This window comes from Cynoglossus semilaevis, chromosome 3 (genome assembly GCF_000523025.1).
Source record: "Cynoglossus semilaevis isolate Cse_v1.0 chromosome 3, Cse_v1.0, whole genome shotgun sequence".
In the NCBI taxonomy this organism is placed as follows: Eukaryota; Metazoa; Chordata; class Actinopteri; order Pleuronectiformes; family Cynoglossidae; genus Cynoglossus; species Cynoglossus semilaevis.
Genome location: NC_024309.1, coordinates 10664975 through 10689536, shown reverse-complemented (window position 1 = coordinate 10689536; position 24562 = coordinate 10664975). Strand labels below are relative to the sequence as shown.

The 24562-nt window shown below is 41.4% G+C and overlaps 2 protein-coding genes across 4 annotated transcripts in view; both read right to left on the bottom strand.

Annotated features, from left to right (window-relative positions):
* Positions 1-23: 23 nt before the first annotated feature.
* Positions 24-6260, bottom strand: cry-dash (cryptochrome DASH). Its single transcript, XM_008307928.3, has 14 exons — positions 6034-6260; positions 5149-5321; positions 4613-4706; positions 4377-4507; positions 3759-3907; positions 3278-3366; positions 2569-2642; positions 2380-2469; positions 2076-2155; positions 1922-1981; positions 1670-1827; positions 1403-1522; positions 1151-1327; positions 24-911 (listed from the first exon to the last, which is right to left on the bottom strand). Exons 1-14 carry the CDS (start codon positions 6097-6099, stop codon positions 804-806), a joined length of 1569 nt encoding a protein of 522 aa, XP_008306150.1. The 5' UTR covers positions 6100-6260; the 3' UTR covers positions 24-803.
* A 382-nt stretch (positions 6261-6642) lies between these two features.
* map3k22 (mitogen-activated protein kinase kinase kinase 22) overlaps positions 6643-24562 on the bottom strand; it is a 38958-nt gene continuing 21038 nt past the window's right edge. For 2 of the 3 annotated variants that reach the window (XM_025054544.1, XM_025054546.1), the window contains 13 exons: positions 23255-23354; positions 23011-23127; positions 22691-22805; positions 20313-20446; positions 19755-19828; positions 18813-18874; positions 16569-16640; positions 15563-15724; positions 13397-13545; positions 12452-12583; positions 11384-11513; positions 9627-9804; positions 6643-9229 (listed from right to left, as the gene is read on the bottom strand). In XM_025054544.1, the coding sequence (XP_024910312.1) occupies positions 8806-9229; positions 9627-9804; positions 11384-11513; positions 12452-12583; positions 13397-13545; positions 15563-15724; positions 16569-16640; positions 18813-18874; positions 19755-19828; positions 20313-20446; positions 22691-22805; positions 23011-23127; positions 23255-23281 (1776 nt within the window). In that variant the 5' untranslated portion in view covers positions 23282-23354 and the 3' untranslated portion in view covers positions 6643-8805. Of the gene's footprint in view, positions 9230-9626; positions 9805-11383; positions 11514-12451; positions 12584-13396; positions 13546-15562; positions 15725-16568; positions 16641-18160; positions 18223-18812; positions 18875-19754; positions 19829-20312; positions 20447-22690; positions 22806-23010; positions 23128-23254; positions 23355-24562 lie in introns of all 3 variants that reach the window. The other variant, XM_025054545.1, reaches the window with a different exon arrangement.

Sequence of the window (24562 nt, the reverse complement as noted above, 5' to 3'; positions counted from 1 at the left end):
GGGTTTAAAATCAGTTTATAACAACACATTTGTACATTTATAGAACCATTGGAGTTGTTAAGAGTCAATATTAAGTCTTAATAATTTAATTAGTTGTAAAAGAAGTTGTAAATAAGAAACATTGATATTATGTAATGTAGGAAAACGGCATAACCGCATGACAACAAAGTTGTACATTTATAACAATAGTGTATTTGCGTGAATTGTACATTTCCAAATGTACAACTCTATTGTCTTAAATTTACAAGAATAAAAAATAATGACAATAGTTGTATTATTATAAATGTATATTTGTCACAACAGGAAAAAAAGAAGAAAAAAACAGACTGCGGACATCACTGAAGTTTTACAATATGTATATAACACGTGATAATCTAAATATTGTCCAATCCTACAGTAACTCTGTTGGACAAAATTTCATAAGACAAAAAGATCAGTTTGCCTTTTTTATTTATTTAGTAAAATAACACTTTTGACATTAAGGTTTGAAAGGTTTACTAACACGGTGTATCTAAACATGCCTGAGCAGAATATTTGGACTGATCATTGTCTGAAAACCACAGTGTAAGTGTTTCCTCTGCTGCTGCTGCAGAACAGGAAACAGCGTTCAGAAGAGAGGAGGTTTATACAAATGTGCTTTTCTACAGAACTGAAAGCATAAATTTAGATCAGCCAAAAATAAATAGTCAAATCCGTGGGAACACGTGTTCCCTAATGTAGACGGTGTCCCACATAGTAACAGTCCAGATTTGTGCGTCAGCTGTGATCTGACCATTAGCTCAGTATTCTATGTTGATGATAGATCACAAGTTTTTGCTCTTGGAGAAGTAGAAATCAATGCCCCTGTCCCGGTGCTGTTTAGGAGTGTGGGATGGACCTTTCTTTCCACGAGGTGAAGGTCCTGAGGCACTCTGGGAGCAGAAATATACAGTGTTGAGGTTGAAAATGAGCAGAGATAGAAAAAAATTACATTACAGAGCAGAAGTCTAAAATACTACTAAACAAAATACAAAACAAAAGATCAAATGTGTGACAGATGAAGATCTAGGGTGAATGAACGCTGTCACAGCTGTGTGGAACTGTTTCCAGCTCTTACACAATTGGCAGCCTCTATTTTCACTCTTCACTTCCCTTTTCTTATTACACTCACTGATTTTTTGTTCACATGTCTGCTCCACTCCGGGGCTACGACAATTGGAGTGGGGTAGGTCTCGCCTAGGGTCACCTGTGCATGGGACAAAGCTGCAGAGCTGAGGGTCCAGGGTGTGTGCACATCAGCACCCACGATCCTCTGCAGCTCCGGCACCCACTGACGGATGTAGTCACCCTAAAACAGTTAAATCATTAAGAAAAGCAAGGAAACGAAAGAAAAACCTAAGCCTCTTCCTCTTCTACGACTCACATTACTGTCGTAGTCCAGGCCTTGTTTAATCATGTTGAACTTCCTGTTCTCTCTGGGGTCGTTGCCTACACCAGCACTGTACAGCCAATTGCCATAGTTGCTGCACACGTCGTAATCAATCTTTGGGAGAAACATTTCACAGAAAAAAGACACATTTTCAACTGAAATCTCAATACAATAGACAAAAATGCCCAATATTGGGTCCATATTATTTTGTTCTGCTTTTAAAACATTTAAAATGACTTGAAACTGGGCTGTTTTACTCACCAGGAGGTATTCAAACCACTCTGCGCCCATCCTCCAGTCCAGGCCCAGATCTTTGGTAAGGAAACTTGCTACATTTTGTCGCCCCCTGTTGGACATGAAGCCCGTCAATGCCAGCTCTCTCATGTTGGCATCAACGAAAGGAACTCCTGTGCGCCCCTCTATAAAGTAGAAAAACGTATTCGAAATTAATCAAAATATTATTTTATGACAAATACTGAATTTTACAGAGAAGCACTGAAGACAGAAACTAACCTTTCCACGCAGTAAAAAGCCTCATGTCTTGTTTCCACTGTACAGATTTGTCCTGAAGACCTCAGGTAAGATAAAAAAAATAGTTGTTTTTTTTACATTTATTTATTTTGCATAAAATTACATGTGAATGAAGGAAAACTATAGAAAGCGTTACCTTTGACCTGAAACAGTCGGTTTCCATACTTGACAGCCACAAATCTGAAATAATCTCTCCAAAGTAGCTCAAAAATCACCCTGTTGGAAAGAAAAAAGAGATGTGAAATTATTAGATTTTTTTGTGATTAACCTTTTTATGAAAATTAAAATATGGACATTTAAGGAGCAAAATTTTAAAAACAAATGTTATAATGAAATCTGGAAAAAAAATCCAGAAACAGTTTGGTTCAGTAAACATAAATCGTATGCACATGCACATGTGTTTTATACAAAAAATAAAGTCCTTATTGGTCCGGTCTCACCAGTATGTGCTCTGATTGGCCGTTCTCTCTGTCTCATACTGCTTAATCTGATGATAGATATACCTGGGTGAAATGCAACCGATGGCCAGCCTGCAGAACCAGTACAGCATCATTAGATGTGCCCATATGCACATGCACACAGAAAGAGAAATATAGTCACTATAATGTAAATGAAGACATGGCTCTTACCAAGGTGCAAATTTTGTAGAATAATCCACGCCCATCAAACCGTTGCGAGTCTCCTTATAAGAAGCAACAGCATTCTACAAACAACGAGAATGGATTAGGGAGTTTTTAAATGTATATTATGTAATACCACACAGAAAATATCAAACTAGATCTAAGCTAAGACAAGACCATTAGATCATGTTTTGTATCAGGAGAAATGCTGTCCTCTGTCTATTTTTCTTTCCTTTTGCAAAAGTTTACAGTTTTTTTGGGATTAAAAATCAACCGAAAAGAAATTATTTTGTGGAAGGAATGGTTCACTACAGAGCTGCAAAAAAAACTGTAAAAATGGAAAAAAGAACTGATAGAAGCCCTGTCTAGATGTTGGAGATGTACAGCTCCATGGATCAATGTACGCTCAGTGCTTTAGTACTGTAGCAACCTCAGCTCAACTTGTCCTGTTTATTATTCATCACTAGTTCAAATGCTTCCATCATCTTGCTTTTCTTGTATCACTAGGGACATGTTTTTCATCTCAAAGCTAAATGTGTTTTTAAGAAAGGGTTTTGCCTGCAGTCCTGCTTTTCAGCACCCCCTGCAGGGCAGTGAGGGATGGAGAGCTACATGCCCTGGTCCTACCAACCCCAACCTTTTTATTCCTGCATATACTACTTTAGAATTGTGCTGTAACCAACACCTACTGTCCTCTTTCTACGGTCACTGCACTCACTGTGTCCCAGAAATAGTGCTGGACTCTGGCCAGGGCCTGACTTTCTCCTCCAGTGCAGGGAAAGGCTGAGCGAGGATCAGACAGAGGCTCTGTACGAGAATAAAACAGTAACAAAGAAAAAAAACGTAAAAAGGCTTTCAGCAGCAGACTCTTCATTCAGGTTGAACACTCCCTGGTGTACATTAAGACGAACACAATCATAAAAAGCTTAATCATATACGCAGAAATGAAGGCGGCGTGTTTGCTGCAACTTAATGAGGAAATGTTGTCTCAGGAGTGCTGCTGAAGCTGCGGCAGCAGCAGTATGGATTTACTTTATAGAGGCCAGGCTCAGAATAAACTGTTCTAGCTTCCTTATTACAAACCATATATTCAAAGTCAGTTTAATAAGAAATTTTATTGGCACATAAAGACAACGTATACCTCTAAGACCCACCGTGATAACTGCTGCAGCCGAGGACAAAGACATCAGGACACTCACCTGTCTGCTGCAGGTCCTCCGCTGTGGGAATTACTCCCTCGTCCAGACCTGGAGGAGGAGGCTTGAGTTGGTCAGGAGTTGGAAACACAGACCTCACTCTGCCCCTGGTCTCCACAGCTTTCCTGAACTGAGTGTACACATCTGGCAACCTGATATTCCATGGAAATGATACAAAACGTTCACAATGTTGAAAAGAATCTTTCTTCAATAGTGCAATGCAGTAATAATTGTACTACAGTACTGTTGTAAAAGAAAAATCATAATTGTTTTACTAAAAGAAAATAATGTATAGTACTGCATGTAGTAATGAGTGAAAATAATCCTGCAATATTTCATAAGTGTAAACTCACCTTATCCTGTAAATGAAATGTTTTTATTAGCAAAGGATGATGCATTTTAAAAATGCAGAAAAATGGAAATCACTTGCTGTTTAATTTTTATTAAATCTCCACAGGTAAACTAAATATCACTTGTATTCTTTATAACATCTTATTATTTTTTATTTCTGCCTTTAGTACTTCGTTAGTTGCTGCCTCATCAGGTTTTACAAAATACCGTAACAGCCACAGATATAAAGCTTTTTTCTGAGAAATGGAAAAAAAATCTGCCTGCTCTCACTCAGATGGGTGGCGAAAGGGCAGATCATCTCTGTGGTACAGGGTTGACCCACAGCAGGTGTGAACTTTGACTCTCATTTGTGCACAGACGTCTTTGATTTTTTTCTCCACATTCAGCTCCTCTGATGTCACCTGAACCACGAGCACCGGGAGAAGAAGAAGAAGAGAAGAAATCAATGTTTCATGCATTTATAACAGGATTACAATGATAACGAGGGAGAGTTGGCCTTTAACTACCTCCTCGTGGAAAACCACAGTGCTGATGGAACCCAGCTGCTGGATCAACTCTGCTACGACATCCTCTGGTTTACCCCGTCTCACCACCAGGTTGCTGTCACACACACACAAGAGCACATAATTCCCTGTTCACATGCCTGGTCCACATGCACGACAAGCTGCATCCTGAGCAGAGTGCTCGCAACATCCCTCAGCAGTGACCAGGAAAAAATGACAGTGTGTGCGGTTGTCCGCATGTGTGTATTTGGTAGCTATCATCATTTAAACAGAGCTCAGCATAAGCCCAGGTGTATCCTGACCCTGTTATATCTACTGTTAAATCAATAGTACTAGACGGCACGGAGGGGCGCTCTGTGCCAACTGTCACATGACACGTGACCTCAGGAGCGCAAGAAAATATGTCATGGTGTAACATTACAGTGACCATGGAGCTAGTGTAGAAGGAGTAAGAAATGTGAAATAAAGCTGTAAAAAAACAGAAAGGACATCGTCTGTACGGTGAAGATGAGGAGTTAGTGATTGACAGCTACATTTACCTTCCTTTGCTTATCAGTGTGTTTCTCAGGTCTCTGATGCTCTCCAGCAAAAAGCGCAGGCGGAACGGACCAGTCTTGGGGAAGTTGTAATTGTACGTTCCCACGTAATGTCTGGGATCAAAGCAGTACAGGGGAACGATGTTCTCTGCGTTTCTCTGAGCCCAGTGGAAGAGCTGCAGAATATAAGCAACAGGAAACACAGAGGTTATAAAATGTTTTATACAATAAAACCCCCTCCCATCCCTGTCGGTACACCCTGATGAGCTCATTCTTTTTATTGGACCATTAACTTGATGCACAGAAATATTCATCAAAATCTAAGCTGTTCTGTTTTATGGAGCTCAGAAAACACATTGCCTCCCCACGACGTTCTAAATGACATAGACCAAAGAGAAACATTTTACAACAAAAAATGAATCACGACAACCGTATCCTACACGTATTCGTCAAATAACATTTCAATAAGCTTTGTTCAAATTAAGTTTATTTAGCAGTATCCCCTTATAGTGGTTTCTTACTACTTCCGGTCAATTTACAAGGCTTTAATTTTGTAACTGCGTCAACCATAATTATATGTAGCCGTGCTGTCAAATACCTGAATTAAAATAAATTAAATTAAATATTTCTTAAAACATCACATTGTCAAACGAGTTAAATTGCCTGAAATAATTAACCTTCGGTTAAACTTTTATTTTGGTAGACTTTGACGGAACAGTGCGCGCTGTTTTGCTGCGCGCTGACCAAAATGGCGTCAGCTCGACTGCAAATTGTAGACAAAACTTGTCCCAAAACCATCTTTTAAGTATTAAAAAGCTAAACTTTACGACAGTGTATTTTATACACACATTATTCTGAATAAAGTCTGACCGTAAAACTCTGAGTTACCTCATTGTCGTGGAGCCGCAGGTCATTTCTCAGTAAACATATGACGGTTCTGCTGCTTCTGGCCATGATGAAACCACAGCAACTCAGTTCTAATACACGACCGACTCAGTTTAGTTTACGCTCGCAGATCCCACCGGTGTCGTGAGTGCGTTTGTGACCGTGTCTGTGTGTATCCTCTCGTTTACGACAGCCCACGGTCTCTGGTCACGTTTTGCAACGTGACGTTACAAAACATGAAGGTTTTATAATGTTTTTTTTTTTTTTTAATCAACTGAAAACACTAGTCAGTCAACCTGCACTGTTTTTTTTAAAATTAATTTTAACTGAAGATGGCATGTAATATTTTTGATTGCCTATTGTATATATTAGATATAATAATAATAATACTAATTAAACCAAATTAATATTGACAATATGAAACAAGTGACAGCTATTTCCAAAATAATAATGTATTCAATTACATTATGTAATATTTTTACATTACAAAGTATTGTTTATATTTTCTTATTCACCTGTGAGTTTTATCTTTGAAACTGATCAAATTTTAATTGAAGAACAAACCCTTATTTAGGGAAATTTTAATAAAAAACAGAGTAAAGTCACAGAAAGTAGTCTTAGACCTTTGATTTATTAAGTTAAATGTACAAAAGATCAATGACATGATACATTTCATGTTTGAAGGCTCGTCATAAAGACAAGACCAGACTGTCCCCGTCAAAAGCCTGCCAGCCTTTTCATACTGCCTTTCAGCTCTCAAAGAGACAACCGTACATCCTGCTGTCAGAGTCACAGTACAGTCTGCTGCAGCTCCGAGCCATTCCATCAAATAGATTTGTATATAATGTATAAAAAGGAAACAAATGTCATACAAAAGTGCAGAACAATATGTATTTACAGTATAATCTTTCAGCAATCTGTGAGTGTGAGTGTGTGTGTGCTCTCTACTGAACAGCTGCTTGTTGTACTAAGAAGCTTCCCATTTTGGCAGTGAACATTTGTGTTTACAAGCAGTTTCAGGTAAGGCACTGGCAAAAGGTCAGAGAAAATTTGATCATTTCTGTTAAGTGCACCACGCGGGTCCATCGTTAATCCCTCCTGGTGTGTGTTTTTTCTCCTCTCCACTTAGAAGAAAACAGAATTTAGCCCTGTCTTTACAGTGATGTGCATCTACTCTGAGGCAACCGTGTTTTTTTATGTTTTTAAACCTTAAAAAAGACGGGTACATTTTTAATCTCCCGTCTTTGGATTTTTTTTTTTATTCTTTTGCCTTTAACATATACATTATATATTATTTTATAAACCTTCTAATTTTATTCATATTATAAAGTTCAGTAACTTTTACCATAAACACACAGACAGACTATGTCAATGGTTCTCAAACTATGGTGCAAGTACCAATGGTGGTACTTGAACATACTCTAGTGGTAAACGGAGGAATTATTGGAAGAACGAAGAGCTAATGCTATAGACTGAATTAAAAACAAAAGCTCTGTCAGAGGTTGACAGGCCTCCACAGAGTCTGGGCCCTAACGTCACTGAATCTATTTGAAATCAGCTTGACAGGAAGTAGGTCAAGGAGCAACAAGCATTCAAGCGCAGTTTGGGTTGTTCTAAGAGGAACTGCTGTTGCTGATTAAATGACAAAAGGAATATTTCGATGTTCATTTACATGAAGTGTGTGAAACAATTTAGTTCCACATTTCATGGCTAAATCACGAAGACTTATGCACACCACGTTCCATCTTACATGACATGTCTGCAGAGAGGTCTGCTCTCAAGTCATCTAGGTGAAAAAACAACACACAAATGAGTTGCTCTCTGCTCACTCCACCCGGCAACATGAGGTGATGCTGATTGTTTTTTGTTTGTTTGTTGTCTGTGCAGTTGTAATAAGCACAAAGCTGCCATAACTAGGAAGCTGCTTTAGGGCTGAGGTCAATTCATTTTGATAATGTCATATCATTAATACTGCACGTTAACTTAACCAAAATTAAGTTAAAGTTTCCGTCGCTGCGACATTTCTTTGGCCATTTTGTCTTTATACAGAACAAGGCTAACTGCATGAGACGCAGGGATGGATGGACGTCACAGACATCAACTGTACTGTTGCTGCTATTGCTTTTTAACAGACATTGCACACAAATGCAAATGTTTGGTTGGTTCTCCTTCTCCACACCAAAACACAAAAACAACACAGTTTTCTCATTATAAAAAAAAATCATCAAATAGAAAAATATCTCCTCAGGGTTTGATTATCCTGCACGTTGGAAAGGTTTCAATGCATGATATCAAAAGTGCAACGTGGACAGTCCTTCTAAGTGACATGGTGAGTGCTATGAAAATAGGGGAACGCAGCCATCATCAGCGTATTTCCTATAAAAAGACATTCTTACTTCTTACAAATTCTTATTGTAAGGCGTTGAGAAAAATACATTTACATTTTTTTTTGCAAAACTCTTCTTCCTAGATGTCATATAAAAATATTTCACCACCTTGACTTGACTTCACTCACTTCTAATTGTCGGCTGACTTAACAGTACTGTCAGGTGTGAGCGCTCTCTGCACTCAGTTAGTGCCTGGACACTGTTCTGCAGCTGAAGGTGAGGATAAAAGACCCAAGAAGAAACTACAAACCACTCTTCGCCTCATTCTCTAACTCAGGTCGTGTGTCCTGCTATTATTGCTGGACAGCAGTCTGCAGTTTTTGGGACCATGGTGTGCTTTCTTGTCAGTCCCGCCCGTGGGGAACTCTCTCTGAAGGTCTGACAGGACTCAACCTGGCCTCTTGGTGGACGAGTTGGTGAAAAATGCAGAGGTTTGAGCAGAGCAGAACACCAGTGGTGACACGGAGGCTGGTGACGCTGAAGGGAGTGGGACCACACACAGGGACGGGGCGGGCCGAGAGGAGGGGAGGCACCGGAGCCGTGAACACCTCACAGGGCAGGGGAGGAGGGGAGGGAGGTCGGACGGACTCAGAAGCTGCCCTGGACGAACGGTCAGGAGGAAGTCTGCAGTGGGACGGCGCTTCTCCTCCACAAACACCTCCCGCAGGAAGTCCCTGCAAGCGTCTGACACACCCTCGGGAAGCATGGGCTTCGTCGGCTGTGTGGCGATCTTAAAAATGGCCGCCATGGCCTCGTACTCGGCCCAGGGAGGTTTCTGTGTCAGCATTTCTACAACAGTGCAGGCCACACTCCTAGAGGTGGGAAAATCACAAACATCAGATTAGTCTTACTATCAGTTTAAATCATCTGAACTTCAGCCAAAATTATATAAAAAAAACTGGTCAAATGAATCAAACAGATACAAAAACATCAGATTAGTCTTAGTATCAGTTTAAATCATCTGAACGTCAGCCAAAATTATATACAAAAAAAAGGTCAAATGAATCAAACAGATACAAAAACATAATTAATTAGTAATATTTCAGTTAATTTTCTAAAATCAGATTTACTTTGCAAGAAATCCCTTTAAAAACAACAATTAAACTTGCTGCTAATCTAATCTGAGTGCACTTCCTTTTTTTCCATATAATTTACTCGTGCTCATATCGATTCCCATTTGGGCCTCTCTACACCTGATCTTCTCCTCACCACACATCAGCTTTCCGGCCGTATCCCTCCCCGTTGATGACTTCTGGGCTCATCCAGTAGGGGGTGCCAGTGACAGACTTGATTCCAGTCCCAGACATGCAGATGGTCTGGATCCGTTTGCTCGCTCCAAAGTCTCCCAGCTTCACGTTCCCCGAGGAATCTCTCAGAATGTTAGCACCTGGAGGAAGAAGACAATGTTTAGCCCTGTTGAAGAGTCTCCTGAGGGTCCTCCATGAGCCGAGACGGAGACGTTGGCAGGTGGAGGTTCACATGAATGTGGCTGGTTATTACAGGGTGGTGACGAAGAGCCTGTGACAGGAGGATTAAATCACCTGAGGAAAGAGAGAAGCTCCGTCCTCAGGTGGACAGGTGTTGTGTTTTGTTTTGGTTTCTTAAAGCCACGAGAAAGAGTTAGTTTTTTTAATATTACGTTTTTCTTCATAATGCCAAAATTATGAAGACAATTATGAAAAAAACTCCTCAAACATAGGGCAATAATGTTGGATCAGATTTACTCTGGGAATTCTGTGAAAAAGAGTCAGAATTCTGACTTAACAGATGAAATTTTGAGACTAACGGTCATAAATCACACTTTAATTTTAGAATTGTGCCGACAGGCTGCCCAAACACTCAAATCTATCTTTATTTCACATGTGGTGACAACATGCAGGCTGTTTTTTAACCAATCATGAAACCAAACCCTGAGCGCACGGTCTGTTCTCCAAGGATCAAACCCCAACTGTCTGTCTGCTCTCTCTGTCCTCAGTCATTTTCCCATTTCCTTCAGACGACTCCACTTGTTTGATCAGTGACTAATTCCTGCCCCTGACTGCTGTGACTCTACAGCCAGTGAAGGGCAGGAGGGCCAAGGAGATTTCAGGCTGAGTCTGTGTCTGCTGCCTGCCTACGTGGTGTTGGCCTCACGACTGTGACCCCGGTGTGAACACTTGTGTCTGTCTGCTCGGGGAATTTCATTCACAGAAACCTCACGGTGCTTTCATGTCATACCCGCGATGCCAGAAGTTCTCTGGAGAACCACATGTGCTGACTCCTGTGTTCCTGCAGACACTGGCTCTGTTATGAGACTGTGGGCTGAGGCACGCTAACATACTGTCTATTTCCCAGTTTTGAAGACATATTAACGTTACAAAAACACTCTTACACACAGAGTCCACTCTCTGTAGTGCCAGACTTAACTATATTTTTATATTTCCACCAACAGATGGTACATTTCCCTCCTCCTGGCTGAATGAAGTGGTGACTCCCCTAAAGCTGCGGGCAGCCAGACTAAAGCCTTTCCATCGGCTGATGAACATTCTTAGAACAGGCTGATCTGACCAGCACAGAGCCTGATTAAATCTATATGTATTTTCTCTACGTGACGGACGACCAAATAAGGAAATGTCATTAACAATATAAAAAAACATGCAGTGCTTTCTTTTCCTGTTTCCACAGGAAAGTAGAAAAAAACCTTTTGTAAAACAGTCCAATGGAAACTAATCTGTCCTTCAGTTACCCTTTTGTCCTATTTTTAGTTATATATACACATACATACCTTAGCTACCAATTTTAAACCTACATTTTAAATGTGTTAACTGTAAATTCAATTGCAAATGAGTATGTTTTGCTAGTTGATTTAGTTCAGTTCTCTTGAATAAAATGTAGCAATGCTAATGCTTAGCCACTGTTTTTCTTGTTTTTCTTTCGTCACCTTTGATATCTGTTTCTAAGGCTCAACACTGTTTTTCTTTCGTCACCTTTGATATCTCTGTGTACAATCATGTTGCTGTGCAGGTAGGAGACTCCTTGGAGGATCTGTCTGCTGTATCTCCTTGTCACCTTCTCCGTCAGAGCCCCGTAGGCTTTCAGCTGGTCCTTTATTGATCCCTGGAGACACAGAAAAGCAGGGAAAAAAGGAGCCGGACAAAGAATTAGTGGAAGTACTTTTAATCATAAGCTGCTGTTATTTTTAGCTAATGCTTTGTCACTGCCAAATCTGATGTGCAGTTCAGGATTCACTTTCGAGTGCTGTGAAGATTGGAAATAAATATTGCGGCTGAGGGGGATTTCTATGGAGGCAAAAAGCCATACACATAAAAAGAAGTGCTAAAAAGCAATGTGCTCGATTCTGAAATGAAACTCTTCCAATGTCCTGTAAGATTTTTTCATTTCCTGGTTTCATTTCCTCCTGAGGAACAGGCACAAGCAAAGAACCAATCCAGGAACACAATAAGTAAAGTACTTTTGGTCTCAAAAATCAAACAACAGAAAAAATCCTCTCTAGCTCTCAACAGGCCACTTGTTCACCCCCAGGCGCCTCCTCCACCTCCTCGGGCCACTAAAGTGTTATCGGTGAACCACAGTGGTGCAGCTGTAGCTGCGCCCTACCTCGGCTTTGTCACCTCCCCTCACGCTGCCAGCTCTCTGCTGAAAAGATAAACATTTCCAATTTGCAAACAATGTGTGACTAAAACACTCAATGCCACTCAGAAAAAAAATACAGCCAGGGAAGTATTAAAAACAGACCCGGGGTCCACAGGCGACAGCAGCTCATTAAGGCGCTCATTTAGTGAGAAAATGATCTCATAAACCGAGCTGTTTTGCTGACATCAACCACCGAGGACATGTTTGTTGACAGCTGGTGACATTTTCAAATTGGTCTGCAGCAGATGTGGCCACTTTGATTTGATGTGTGTCTTAAAAAGCTTTTACGCACCAATCTTCAGTGCCAAAACAACTGAAAAATGCGACATTTATCCACGTAATTCACTCTTATGGCTCAATAAAACGTTCAGGAGGACAGTGGTGAAATGCACAGCACATACCCCAGGCATGAACTCTACAAAGATGGTGAGCTTCTTCTGGTCCAGGTCCCGAAGACAACCGTAGTACTGGACAATCCTCTCGTGACGCAGATTCTTTAGCAGCTGAATCTCACATTCCAGTGCATTGACCTCCTACAGGAAGAAGAGCCACAGGATGAAGACATGAGTTCAGAACCTTCACCATCAAAGCCTCTACATAACTGCGGAACCCTGTGGTGAACCACAGGGTTCACTACCTGGACCCTTCCTTTTTAAAATGTATTTGCTTTTTGACTGCTATGCAGATTTGTCTGATTTACGTTCCTGTTTTAACCCTAAAACATGGTTACCAAAGTGAAGCTGTGTTAATAGTATGTTAGTATTTGTCCAAAAATGAATGGAATTCTATGGGAAAATGAGAGCATATTCTCACTCTATTACAAACACTAAGAAAACCCATTTCTGAGTTAAAGGACTAACATAAAAAATATATTCAACAGTGTGTTTTTATCGCTCACAACGATCAATGACTGCAGACAATATATATATACGAGTGTAATCCATCAGACATTTACATCATCTACAAATGGAGTCCTTGTGAATGATCCAGATGTCAATCACATGTGGTGTTTTATGTACACTCTCTCTGGAAGTGTTTCATGCCAATTATTGTCATAAGCATCATTAACTCTTTGCTAAAAATATTTGCTGACAACATAAAGAAGGTTAAAAAAAAAACCAAGTTGTTTAACACCTGTTAAAAAACAAATTTAAACACAAGTGTTGAATATCTTCTTTGGTCTGTTTGAAGGTTCTAATCCAGGGTTGAATGACGTACTCAGTTGAGAATGATCATACTCTGAAACCACAGGTATTTGGCTTAATGAGTTACCCGTGACAAAACAAGTCGTGGTACGCGCCCTCGTGTTCCATCTCCTACTTCATGATTTTGTACAGCATGTTTACCTTGCTGGTGTCTTGACAAACAGGATCAAATGGCACCTGCTTGGCAGCCAGCTCACGGCCCGTGTCAGCATCATAGCAGAGGTAGACCTCTCCAAACGCCCCGCGCCCCAACAGTTTCCCCTGTCGCCAGTTGACTGGCGCCCTCGGTGCTGCAGGAACAGAAAGATATGCACGATAAAAAACTCAGCAGTGATTCATGTCTTAACTGAGCTTAGCCGAGAGACAGGCAGGCAGAGCATCTGTGATATAGTGATGTGAGCAAACACCAACTCCACCACAAGACCCTCCACTGCATCTCACAGAGAAACATCACTGGGACCAGACCTCAAATGCACCACAGTGGGGTTAAATAATCCCCACCACAGACCCTGTCAAAGAGGGAAACCCTTGATATACGAGTCAAACCGCGACTCAGAGAAAAGCTGTCAAACCCGAGAACGATCCTCTCAGCAACTCTCATCTCCGCAGAGCCAGACTCTCAGACTTTGTTTTGGTATTAACGGGCTTTTGAGTGGCCACCGCCTCAGACAGTTTAGATGTGTGTGGGTGAGAGGGACACAAGGGGCTGAGACGCAGACCACAGACTGCCAGGCTGAGCTTTTGGTTTCATGACAAAGACAGTTTCTGGGCCAACAGCGAACGCATACACTCACAGAACGAGGAGTGGAGTGATTACTGAGTCTGGACGATAAGAGGGGAATTCTGTCCCTAACAAACGCTCACATTTGTGAACAGTCTTAGCCCATACTCTTAGTACAGAAATAAAACATGTCTGACAACTAGTGAGTGTTTCCATTTGTTTTGTTTTGACTTTAATAATTCTTGCATGACGCATCTTAGATTCTAGACATTACAGTACTTCTGACTTTTAATGCCTTGAATGCCTTTAATGCTACAAGGTTACAACACAGGAAAAGTCACTTTAAATGAAGACAGCAAAAAGATATTTATATGGGTTTTTTGAGTCATTGTTTTCATCTTCTTTAAGTGATTTGTTGAGTCTCTTTCTTTATTTCAATCTATTAAAAAAGCTAACATTGGCCAACTTTGGTCAAGAATGGCTAAAGGCCAGCTAACAAACACATTAGGAAAAAAGGCCTACATTTTAAGCATTAATCATGTAAAGACCATCTTATGATAGCTATAATATAATAATTAGTGCGACAAATACAGCATACTATAGTTTTTAAAAACAATAAAATAGAGAGTATCAATTGTAAATGCTAGTTTGATTACAAGCCATGAATATCCACAAAGCAAAACAAATACAGTTAAAAGAGAAAACAATATTGAAAATATTTTTAATAACATCTGTGGGTTTTTAGGGCACTTTCTTACCACATCAAGTTATTTTCTGTATGCCTTTAGACTGAGGCCAAGTACCATTTACACTTAATCAGTACCAAACACTTGAGTTTCGTTGCCAGAATAGTAATATTTTCCCCTCTTTGCTTTGAAAAATCTATTCTTTCTTTTTATGGAACAATGTGTTTAATCACTAGAAGTCAGACATGTAAAAGAAACAAACTGAACTATAATAAAAGCCTGTGTTCTCACTGATACCTGCGGTGGAAAATATGGATTTTTTTTTATAATTGCCTCCACATGTTTCTGTCTCACACGACAATAGACGTAATAAAAGCAGCAGACATATGGAGATCGTACGGATATAAGACTGCACTAAACTGCATGCAGATAAAATTCACCTCTCATCGCTCTGATTATTAACACGAACCAGATGAACTCAACACCTCTCAGCAGCACTGAGACAGACTGGGATTACTGAAAGGAATGTTTTTCTGCTGTTTCATGGAATTTTTTTATCTATGCATATCTGAGACTGGATATTCTTTAAGGTCATGTAGTCAATAAACATTCAACCTTTCTACCAGTGAAGAGATCTAGGAGCCTAAATTATTGCTCCATAATTACAGAAATAAAACAAAAAAAGTTCTGATGTTTAATAATTGTACACCAGTACGAGCTTAAACTTCTAGAAAATTATGATGAGATTCTCTGTGTTGAGTTTTTATCCTTAAATTCCAGGTTCTAATTTTAGAGAAAAGAGTCAGAACTTCTTTTCCTTCTTTTCCTTATTTGACCTTCATTCTGCTCCATGGGTTTTTGTTTTGGCTTCGTTTTGATGTTTTAAAAAGTTCTACTCACACTTGGACGTACTAAGCTGGCAGCTTTTGTCAGTGGTGCGGCCCAGCGAGCGCAGGTCGTACTGCAGCGTGGTGTCACCAGTGTAGCTGCGGGTACGACTGGAGGGAACCAGCTGGAACAGGTTCTCCTGAGGCATGAAGCTTCTGGGAAGTGTCCTACGACCTGAAAAAAAAGTAGACAGACGTTAATGTCCTTCACACGGACTGTGTCTTAAGGGTGCACGTTTATCCTGTTTTCACACAGGTGTGGGCCTTAAACACCGCTCTCTCAGTGCCAAGGCAGCCCAGTTAGAGCAGAGTAACGCTCCAACACTCTCGCTTCTCTGTCCCACTTCCCCTCTGACAGGAAGCAGGGCACGGTGTTTCTAAACCCGCTTGGCTTCACCGTGGGGAAACGTAAATCACTGCTAGCCAAGGTTAGCCTCTGAGTAAGCAATTACCAGCAGCTGCCTGAAACAGCAAGCCAGCACTTTGTAGATCAAATCTACACCAAGAACGGAGAGAGAGAGAGAGAGAGAGAGCGCAATCAACAATATAAAAAGAAATGGCCACTTTAAGATAAGCCAAGATAAGATAAGGAGGAAAACAAACGTAAGTCAAACAGCTAAGACCAAAGGGCTAAACTATATATATATATATATATAAACCTATGAAGAATTAAGAAATAGTTAGTAAGCCAAATTAAAGATTTGACAAATCTGTTTAATAACCACAACAATAAAATAAAACGTAATTTGTCATTTTCTCGACACACAGACTAAATAGCAGTGAGCTAATGCCTTATCTGTGTCCTTTAACGTTAAGTCTCACTGACCCAAGATGATAGTGATTATGTGTAATCTTTATAATAAAGATAAATGGATCGTGTATTATCAACATGACGCAGATGGAAACATCTGGTGTAATGTGTGTGTGTGTGTGTGTGTGTGTGTGTGTGTGCTGTCCTCCTAGATCTCAGTAACATATCTGTGTAGTGTAATAAACACAGTGTGGATGTTCTTTCTTACGATCTCCATAATCCTTGCTGCGATTGGGCAACTGGAACTGGCGTGGAAATGTCCCTCCTTTCCCATGACGACCTGTAGGGGGAGCAGTGAGGCAGATCTGTCAGTGATGAAGATTGAAGGGAAGCCTCTAGTCTGCTTCTGGCCTATGTTTTAGTTATGGTAATAGTTTTAAAAACACATTTTTGTCTACCTTTGAGCTGTCTTTGATAACTTTCCATCACACATACTTACAGATGTGTGATTGGTTAGTTATTATGTATTATATTAGGTATTACATGATTATAGACATCTGAATTCATTTCCTAAGTTATAGTATTCCTCCAGTATAGATATGTACCTTATGGCTATATTTCAATATTTTCGCCAACTTTCACCTTTGCTAACATCTGTCTAAGCATTAGTTCCATCACTCAATGTTCTGATTTTTACAAAAAAAAAGAAAAAAAGAAAAGAAAAATCTCAATGTTATGATTTTTACAAAAAAAAAAGAAAAAAAGAAAAGAAAAACAGAACATTTTCTCTCTTGTGAACATTGTAAAAGTCTTGCCCAGATCAAACTCTAACATTAAACCATCCTCACAATGGTGGTTTGGAACCAGCCTCTGTCCTCACAGCCTAATAAAGACATGCCTCTACACACTCACACACACAGAATGGAGAGCAGCGGAGCCACTTGCAATTGAAACCAGCTGTTCCATCAGTTGACTGCCTCCCCTTTGGGTTGTTTTTGTGACTGTATCCCAGGGCGACTGGAGTTATTTTTTGTGTTTGGCAAAGTGGGATGGAGAGGAAAAATCTACTCACTGAGAATGGTAAACAAATCCTGTAGGCCGCAGCAGGAAAGGACCGCACAGCCTCACATCAGGGAGGAGAGTGAGCTGTGTGTCTGTGCATGTGTGTGTGTGTGTGGAGCACGTACAGACACACAGGCAAACCCTCAGTCTGTGTGTGTGTGTGCCCTTTAGGTAATGCTGCTGCTGATGCTGCTGATGCTACATGACGTTCATCAACTACCAGTGTGTGTTAACACTTTTTTTTAGTCAACAGTGGTTTGGAAAAAGCTGCGGTGGCTCCTCTGTTCACCAGGATCAGTTCGACCAGATCTGTTATCCTGCTCTATTTGATCTGAACTATGAAGGAAAGGGGACAAACTGAGACCCAGGGGATGAGGAAGAGACGGGGGGTGAGGGAGTAGGGGACAGGGAGGGTAGGAGAGAGGGAGGGAGGAAGAGGCATCAAGAGAGGAAAATGCCAAACAGGTAGCCTAATATTAGAACTGAAGAAAATACACATTTGCTATCACGAAATTTAGCAATCTTGAAAGTTAGGCAGGATGGCTAAAAGTTAGCCCTGCAGGTGCAGTAGCTAAAGATTAGTCAAAAAGAAAGAAACCAAATCAGAAAATGAATAAATGCAGCACAGAGTTGGCTACAGTTAAAGAGAAAAAGCTACCTGTGTTTAAAAGACTGGAACCGTATATGGGACAGATTTGAACACATTCTTCAGTCTCTGTTGTTTTCTTTATATGTGAAAGTATAGAAGAAAGAGGAAGAAAACTGTTTAGAGCTGCACTGGATTTGTCCTTTTCTTACCTTTGTATTCATAGTTGAGGTTCAGGTAATTGTTGTCTCGATTGTTCTGTGAGAACGGAGGGCTGTAGGAACAGGAGAACCAGGAGGGGAAGCAGTGAATATGAGACAAAGGCAGGTTGAAATCAACAGCTCACAGCAGCAACAATAGGAAAAGTGAAAGTGGTGTATGTGCTGCTGAGACGCTCCACTGCCTGAAAAGCTATTATTTTATGACTAAATCTCCTGATCTACATCAATCCCCCTTCCCTCACACAACAACCTCCCCCTCCCCCCCCCCCCCCCCCCCCCCCCCCCTCCCTCCCCCCCACCCCTCGCTGCTCCTCGCCCCTCACTGCTCCTCACCCCTCGCTGCTCCTCACCCCTCACTGCTCCTCACCCCCTCGCTGCTCCTCACCCCTCGCTGCTCCTCACCCCTCACTGCTCCTCCCCCCCTCCGCGCTCCAGAAAGAAACCAAATCAGAAAATGAATAAATGTAGCACAGAGTTGGCTACAGTTAAAGAGAAAAAGCTACCTGTGTTTAAAAGACTGGAACCTTATATGGGACAGATTTGAACACATTCTTTAGTCTCTGTTGTTTTCTTTATATGTGAAAGTATAGAAGAAAGAGGAAGAAAACTGTTTAGAGCTGCACTGGATTTGTCCTTTTCTTACCTTTGTATTCATAGTTGAGGTTCAGGTAATTGTTGTCTCGATTGTTCTGTGAGAACGGAGGGCTGTAGGAACAGGAGAACCAGGAGGGGAAGCAGTGAATATGAGACAAAGGCAGGTTGAAATCAACAGCTCACAGCAGCAACAATAGGAAAAGTGAAAGTGGTGTATGTGCTGCTGAGACGCTCCACTGCCTGAAAAGCTATTATTTTATGACTAAATCTCCTGATCTACATCAATCCCCCTTCCCTCACACAACAACCTCCCCCTCCCCCCCCCGCTTCCCTGCTTCCCGCTTTGGCCCGGCCGTCTGTAGCCGGCCCCTGCCCCTTCGACCCTGCAGCACAGTGACGTATCTGTGGAGCGCAGGGCGGCGTGGGGGCCACAGGACCCTGGATAAGGGCAACGCATGCCCGCTGGCAGGGGGAAAGTTCCATGGACCTGTTTCCTGCCATTGTTCTGCAGCCTGGAGGCCAGATAAGACTGGTGCAGGTAGAGCTGCTTCACTCTCTCCCTCTCTCCCTCTCTCTCTCAGTGTAAGCCTCTCTCTCTCTCTCTCTCACTTTCAGTCTTTTTTCACTCTTCAGCTCTTCGTCAGCACTCTCACTCTTTCACCACGTCTCAGTTTTTTGGACCTCAGTCTTTCCTCTTCCTCACCATGTCTAAGCTCACTCCTTCACAGCTCCCACTCACAGTCTCTGCTGATAACGGAGGAATCCAGGCGTGGAGACGAGAGTTCTGTGACTATAGATACAAAAAAGTGACCGGATCCCTCACTATGACCCTCTGCTTTTGAAAATGACGTTGTCAGCGAATTAAAACTGGAGTGCAGACTCATCAGCAGCATCTCTGTACTAACCAGTATAACAGTGGTCTGTACCTAAAGGAGTGACCAGTGGTCAGTGACCAGTGGTCAGTGGCTGTCTGTTCTTGCCCATGACTCACCTGTCCAGTGCTTGGTCTATTGACTGACAGCTGTTTGACAGCGAGTTGTCCGTGCTCCCGAAGGGATCCAGCATCTGACAGATTTAATAAACGACAGATTTAATAAACGACATTTGTCAGACAGCGTGTGATCAGGAGGTGGAGGTGCAGGAGTGTGTGAGGAGGAGCCGAGGTCCTGTTGTGTTTTGGATCATCTCAGTCCAAAAGCTGCTGATAAATTTTAGATATGTTCTTGAAGAAACTAGCTGCTCCAGTTTCATGGATTTTGGGAAATAGAAGTCCTTAAGTGCAAATTTAAAAATGACATTTAAATTTGAAAGAATAATAATTATTAGCAATAAGCAAACATTGGTTCATATTCTCACTGCATCAAAAATAAAATAAAAAAATTAAATATTTCCTGCTGTAATTTCTCAGAATTTCTGTGATGTCAATACTGTTGATTACACCTGCTGTGAAATATGAACTGGTACAGTCACACACACACTCAGTACAAAGCAGTGTATATTCTGAGCCCGCTCTAACAATGAGGCTTCTGTCTCCATCTTTGGCTCTTACATTCTGGTCCAGGGTCTCAGGGATGAACTCTCCCTCACTGTGGATGCTGGTGTAGGAGCCCTGGCGGGCGATTTGCTGCTGCTCCTCGGGGACGCTGCCTGGTGGCGGGGACGTCCGACCTGTGTGTAGGGAGCCTGGGAATGTGAAGAGTTTTGAAGTACAGGGTGTAAACAGGGAGAGAAAGAGAAAAGCGAGGCAAAAGTAAAGGGAAGGAGAGAAAGGATGAAAACAAGTGAAGAGGAGAAAGTATTACAGTTATTTTCGGGGAGGAAAAGTTCACTGCCAGGACCAGAGTTTTAGTGATGACTTACTAAACCAGGCTGCCACAACCTCTAAACACAGTTACTGTGACAAATGTCACCCCTGCTGAGCTGCAAAGGAGACTGAGGACTCGTCCTTGACACAGTAAAACGTCCAACTACATGTCTCTCTGCGCTGACAAAAATACCCAGAAAACTGCAGTAAAACAGCGTTAAGAAACTAACAGTAATCATGGTGCAAAAGTCGTGAGATTGTTGTGTGTTTGATGTATCAAAAAATGAAGTGTACAGCTCCAAGAACAGCTGCTGCTCTGCAACCAAACTACCCAATATGTTTGTAAATAGGAGGTGATTTCTGCATGGGTTTTTCTTTATAAAAATCTCTATATTTGCAAATTCCCCAGAAACAAAGAGTCAAATCCCTGACCTTATACTTTCAAAACATCGGTCTAAAACGTTGATGTTTTGGCTAAAAGCTAAAATCCCAGCTCCTCTTGTTTCACAGACCCCCCCCCCCCTGCTGTACATCACTGAGCTGCTCCAGCTGACATCACAGCTTCACTCAACCATCCTCGGTGAGCAGTCTCTTGTCACCTCCATTCTGCCACCACTCATACAGCCTCTCCCTTCCTGGCCTTACAGATGACTGGGCTTCACTGACAGAGAAGCCAGTAACTGGACAGGATTTATAGGAGTCTGCGAGGTGACAGCGCTGATGGTAATGGAGCTGTGTGAGAAGGATCGGCGCTGACGTCCCTCATAAAGTGCTTTCAGCAGTTGTGCAAAAATGTAAATGCGCCAGAAAAACGAGCGCCGTTCATGTCTGCAGGTGCCTGAGGTTGATGAACCACTAAAACACTGACCTTTGTAGACAGGCGTGATTTAAGAGGAGTGAAAGGATTCAGTGCTCTGTTAACAAATATTTTTAAAAAAAATTGCAGTGTTTTCAAAAAGGCCAGGAGGGACAACAGAAGTGGAGTGTTTTATCTGACTGTGAAGTCCGACAAGAGAGAGACAAAGGCACAGTGTGACGTTTCAAGACTTCTAAGGAAACAAACAAAAAAAAGATAGAAACCAATTTGAGAAATGAAACTGCGGTGACACAGATCACCTTTCTCACTGATGTTAATGTCAGGGAAAACCTTAAGATTTTTACTGTACACCAAAACTGTGATTCCCAACCACTGTGCCGCTACACACATTTAATTGGGCTGAAAACTATTATTTATATCATATAATTTTTCTTTACTTGTCAAAGCATGAAAGGCAGAACAATTAAATACATTTCTGCTCTGTGGCAGCAGATGGCTATAAAAACTAAAAAAAAAAATAAAATAATCAGAGCTGTTGAAGAAGATCTCTGAGTGTCTTTCTTCAATTCCTGCCAGTATATCAGCGTTGTCTTCAATTAAACAGGCTGAGATTTGAGTCAATTACGAGGTCATTTAAACTAGAAGATTTAATTTCATTAAATATACTTTTTGTTTGGTGGTGTGCCGTGGGGTTTTTCCTGATGATATATATGTGCTGTGGCTGGAAAACACTGCACTAAAAGTACAACAAGAACTATTTTGTTAACTGTTAACCTGATGTCTGCACTGACCACCAATGGAACCAGAACAAAACAATTCAGAGTTCTCTTAAACTTCTAAACAACAGTGTTAGCACTTGTTAGCCTATTGTTAAAACATAAAATTCTGTCTCCGGTTCTAATGGTCAACAATAGTATCAGCACTTTTTGATCATTTTTCAGCATGGCAGCTGTTTGGTATGAGGACAGACACTTGTCCTTGCCATGACCTGTCATGTCTGACTGGCAAAATTGTCACTTTCCTGTCCAATTTGCATTTTTGTTTTTCCTGTCCGGAACAAAACACGTCCCTCGTCCCATCATTAACATTCCTATGACAACAGCACCACTCTGTGTTGTAAATCGACACCGACAGCCCACCCTGAGGCTTCAAAAGCCTCGACATCAGCAGAATCCGGCCATAATGTCACCTGCGCTGCCTCGTCTCTGTGTGTTCATACCACCGCGTGTGAAGCGATTGAAAAAAAAATCACATCTAACGACATTTCTGATGAGGCAGAATCCAGAGTTCTGCATCAGCACCTCACCTGTGGAGTGTTTGCGCACCCTCTCCGACCCCTTGAGCAGGGAGCCCTTCAAATCTCCCAGAGACCTGGAAGATTTCATCTCACTCTGTTTGTCTCTGCTGTTTACCTGTAGGTACTGAGGAGGGAAAACAAACCAGAGGAAAGAAGCAGAAGACGACAAATGAATGCATTGGAATTGAACAAAAATTCAGGACAGCATCATTTCAACAGAAACGTGTTATTGGGTTAAGAGGTCACGCCGCACAGCCAGTACCAGCTGTTTCCAATCATGATTTGTTCCTGCAATTATAAATAAATGTGTTGGCACAAATGCTGCTCACATGGCTGTTCTTGGGAGTCTTAAGCAGTATCCTGAGCAGACTGTTGATCCCGGAGCTGCAGCTCAACGTCAGCACTGCCTGATCCAGGTCTTCCTGGGTCTTCAGGGGCAGCAGCAGCTGTGAACGGAAAAGAAGACATAAAAAAACCACATGACATTTCCATCACCGGTTGTTCTGTAATGATGGCATGTAAACGCATCAGTGTTGGCATGACGTGCAGTAGACGTTTCTGTCGCTCTTTTACCTCTTTCTCCATGAAGAACATGTCCATTTGCTGGCCAAAGGCCTCCGTCACTTTCTGCAGCAGCTCCTTGATTTTCAGAGGCCTCTGAAAAGGGATGATTCTGTGGAGGAGGAGGAGGAGGAGGAGGAGGAGGTGAGAACAGGAGGAACCAGCTTCACGTTCAGTCGCAGCTCTTCTTCAGCACACACTCAGACAAATTGATTTTTTGTAACCTATTTGTTTCACTGCTATAAATAACAAAGATATTCTTTAAAATTATTCATGATTAAGGTTGGTGAAAACCCAATAAACAGTACCACCGCTCTACACTGGACATAGATATATAAATAAAACAAAAAAACTGAACTAACTAACTAACTAAACAGTACCACCGCTCTGCACTGGACATAGATATATAAATAAAACAATCTTTTCCTGTGGAGTAATGTGAAAAGTCACACCAGCTTTAACATCACTGACCAGTCAGTAAACCACATAAACAATGGCACGCTAAAAATAGCAATTCTAGCTAGCAGTATAGCTTGCCTTCCAAGCAGTTTAGCATTGCACACATTTTTGTTTCTCGCCAGTCAATATTAGGACTTTAACATAGAATCATTTTGATTTTATGAAAATAATTATAAAAACAAAACCATAAAAAATTAAATTAGAAAGAGGAAAACATTTATGTTTCCTCTAACACTAATTACCATTAAAATGGAAATAATAATGACAAACTGACTACAGCTCTTTTCATAACAACAATAACATCAACAATTTGATTGAGCAGGATGAGGTGCAGCGGAGGCGAAGGCTTGTCTGGCTCCGGGTGTTGTGGGTTCTGTGGTTGTGTTTAGTGTTAACCTACAGTGTGTTTAGATAGGACGATGATGTAAAGGCTGTCTAAGTTATTCTGTGGCAGAGTTTCCATGGTAACACTAGAAAAAAGAAAAGAAAAGGAAAGTGAATGCAGCTCCCTGCAATGTATGTGAACGTCTTATCAACTGAACGACTGCAGGCGAGTGTAGACACACAGTCTGTGATTATCAGACAGCGTTTGTAGTACTTGGATGTATAGTGTGCATACTGCACATGGTTGTTAGGATATTTTTGGGGAAAGTACTATTAGACCTGGGAATGAACTGCATGTATAAGAAGTGGCCGCAAAACACACACACACACAAAAAAAGCGAGTGTGTGTGTGTTTGAAGAATAAAACTCCACATGCATGAGTGTGTTTCCCAATCAGTGTGTGCATCGGACACTGTTTCAACACCACTGGGCCTCCTGCACTAAGGCAGCACAAAGGCAGATGGGAAACTTCCTGAG

What these genes read in the sequence shown, in the direction of transcription:
- cry-dash (XM_008307928.3), bottom strand. Translation starts at nt 6,099, where the DNA reads ATGGCCAGAAGCAGCAGAACCGTCATATGTTTACTGAGAAATGACCTG. An exon ending in CCCTTTCGCCACCCATCTGA is followed by an intron (nt 3,908 to 4,376) that starts GTGAGAGCAGGC and finishes ATGGAATATCAG; the next exon opens with GTTGCCAGATGTGTACACTC. An exon ending in CCGACTGTTTCAGGTCAAAG is followed by an intron (nt 1,982 to 2,075) that starts GTAACGCTTTCT and finishes ATCTTACCTGAG; the next exon opens with GTCTTCAGGACAAATCTGTA.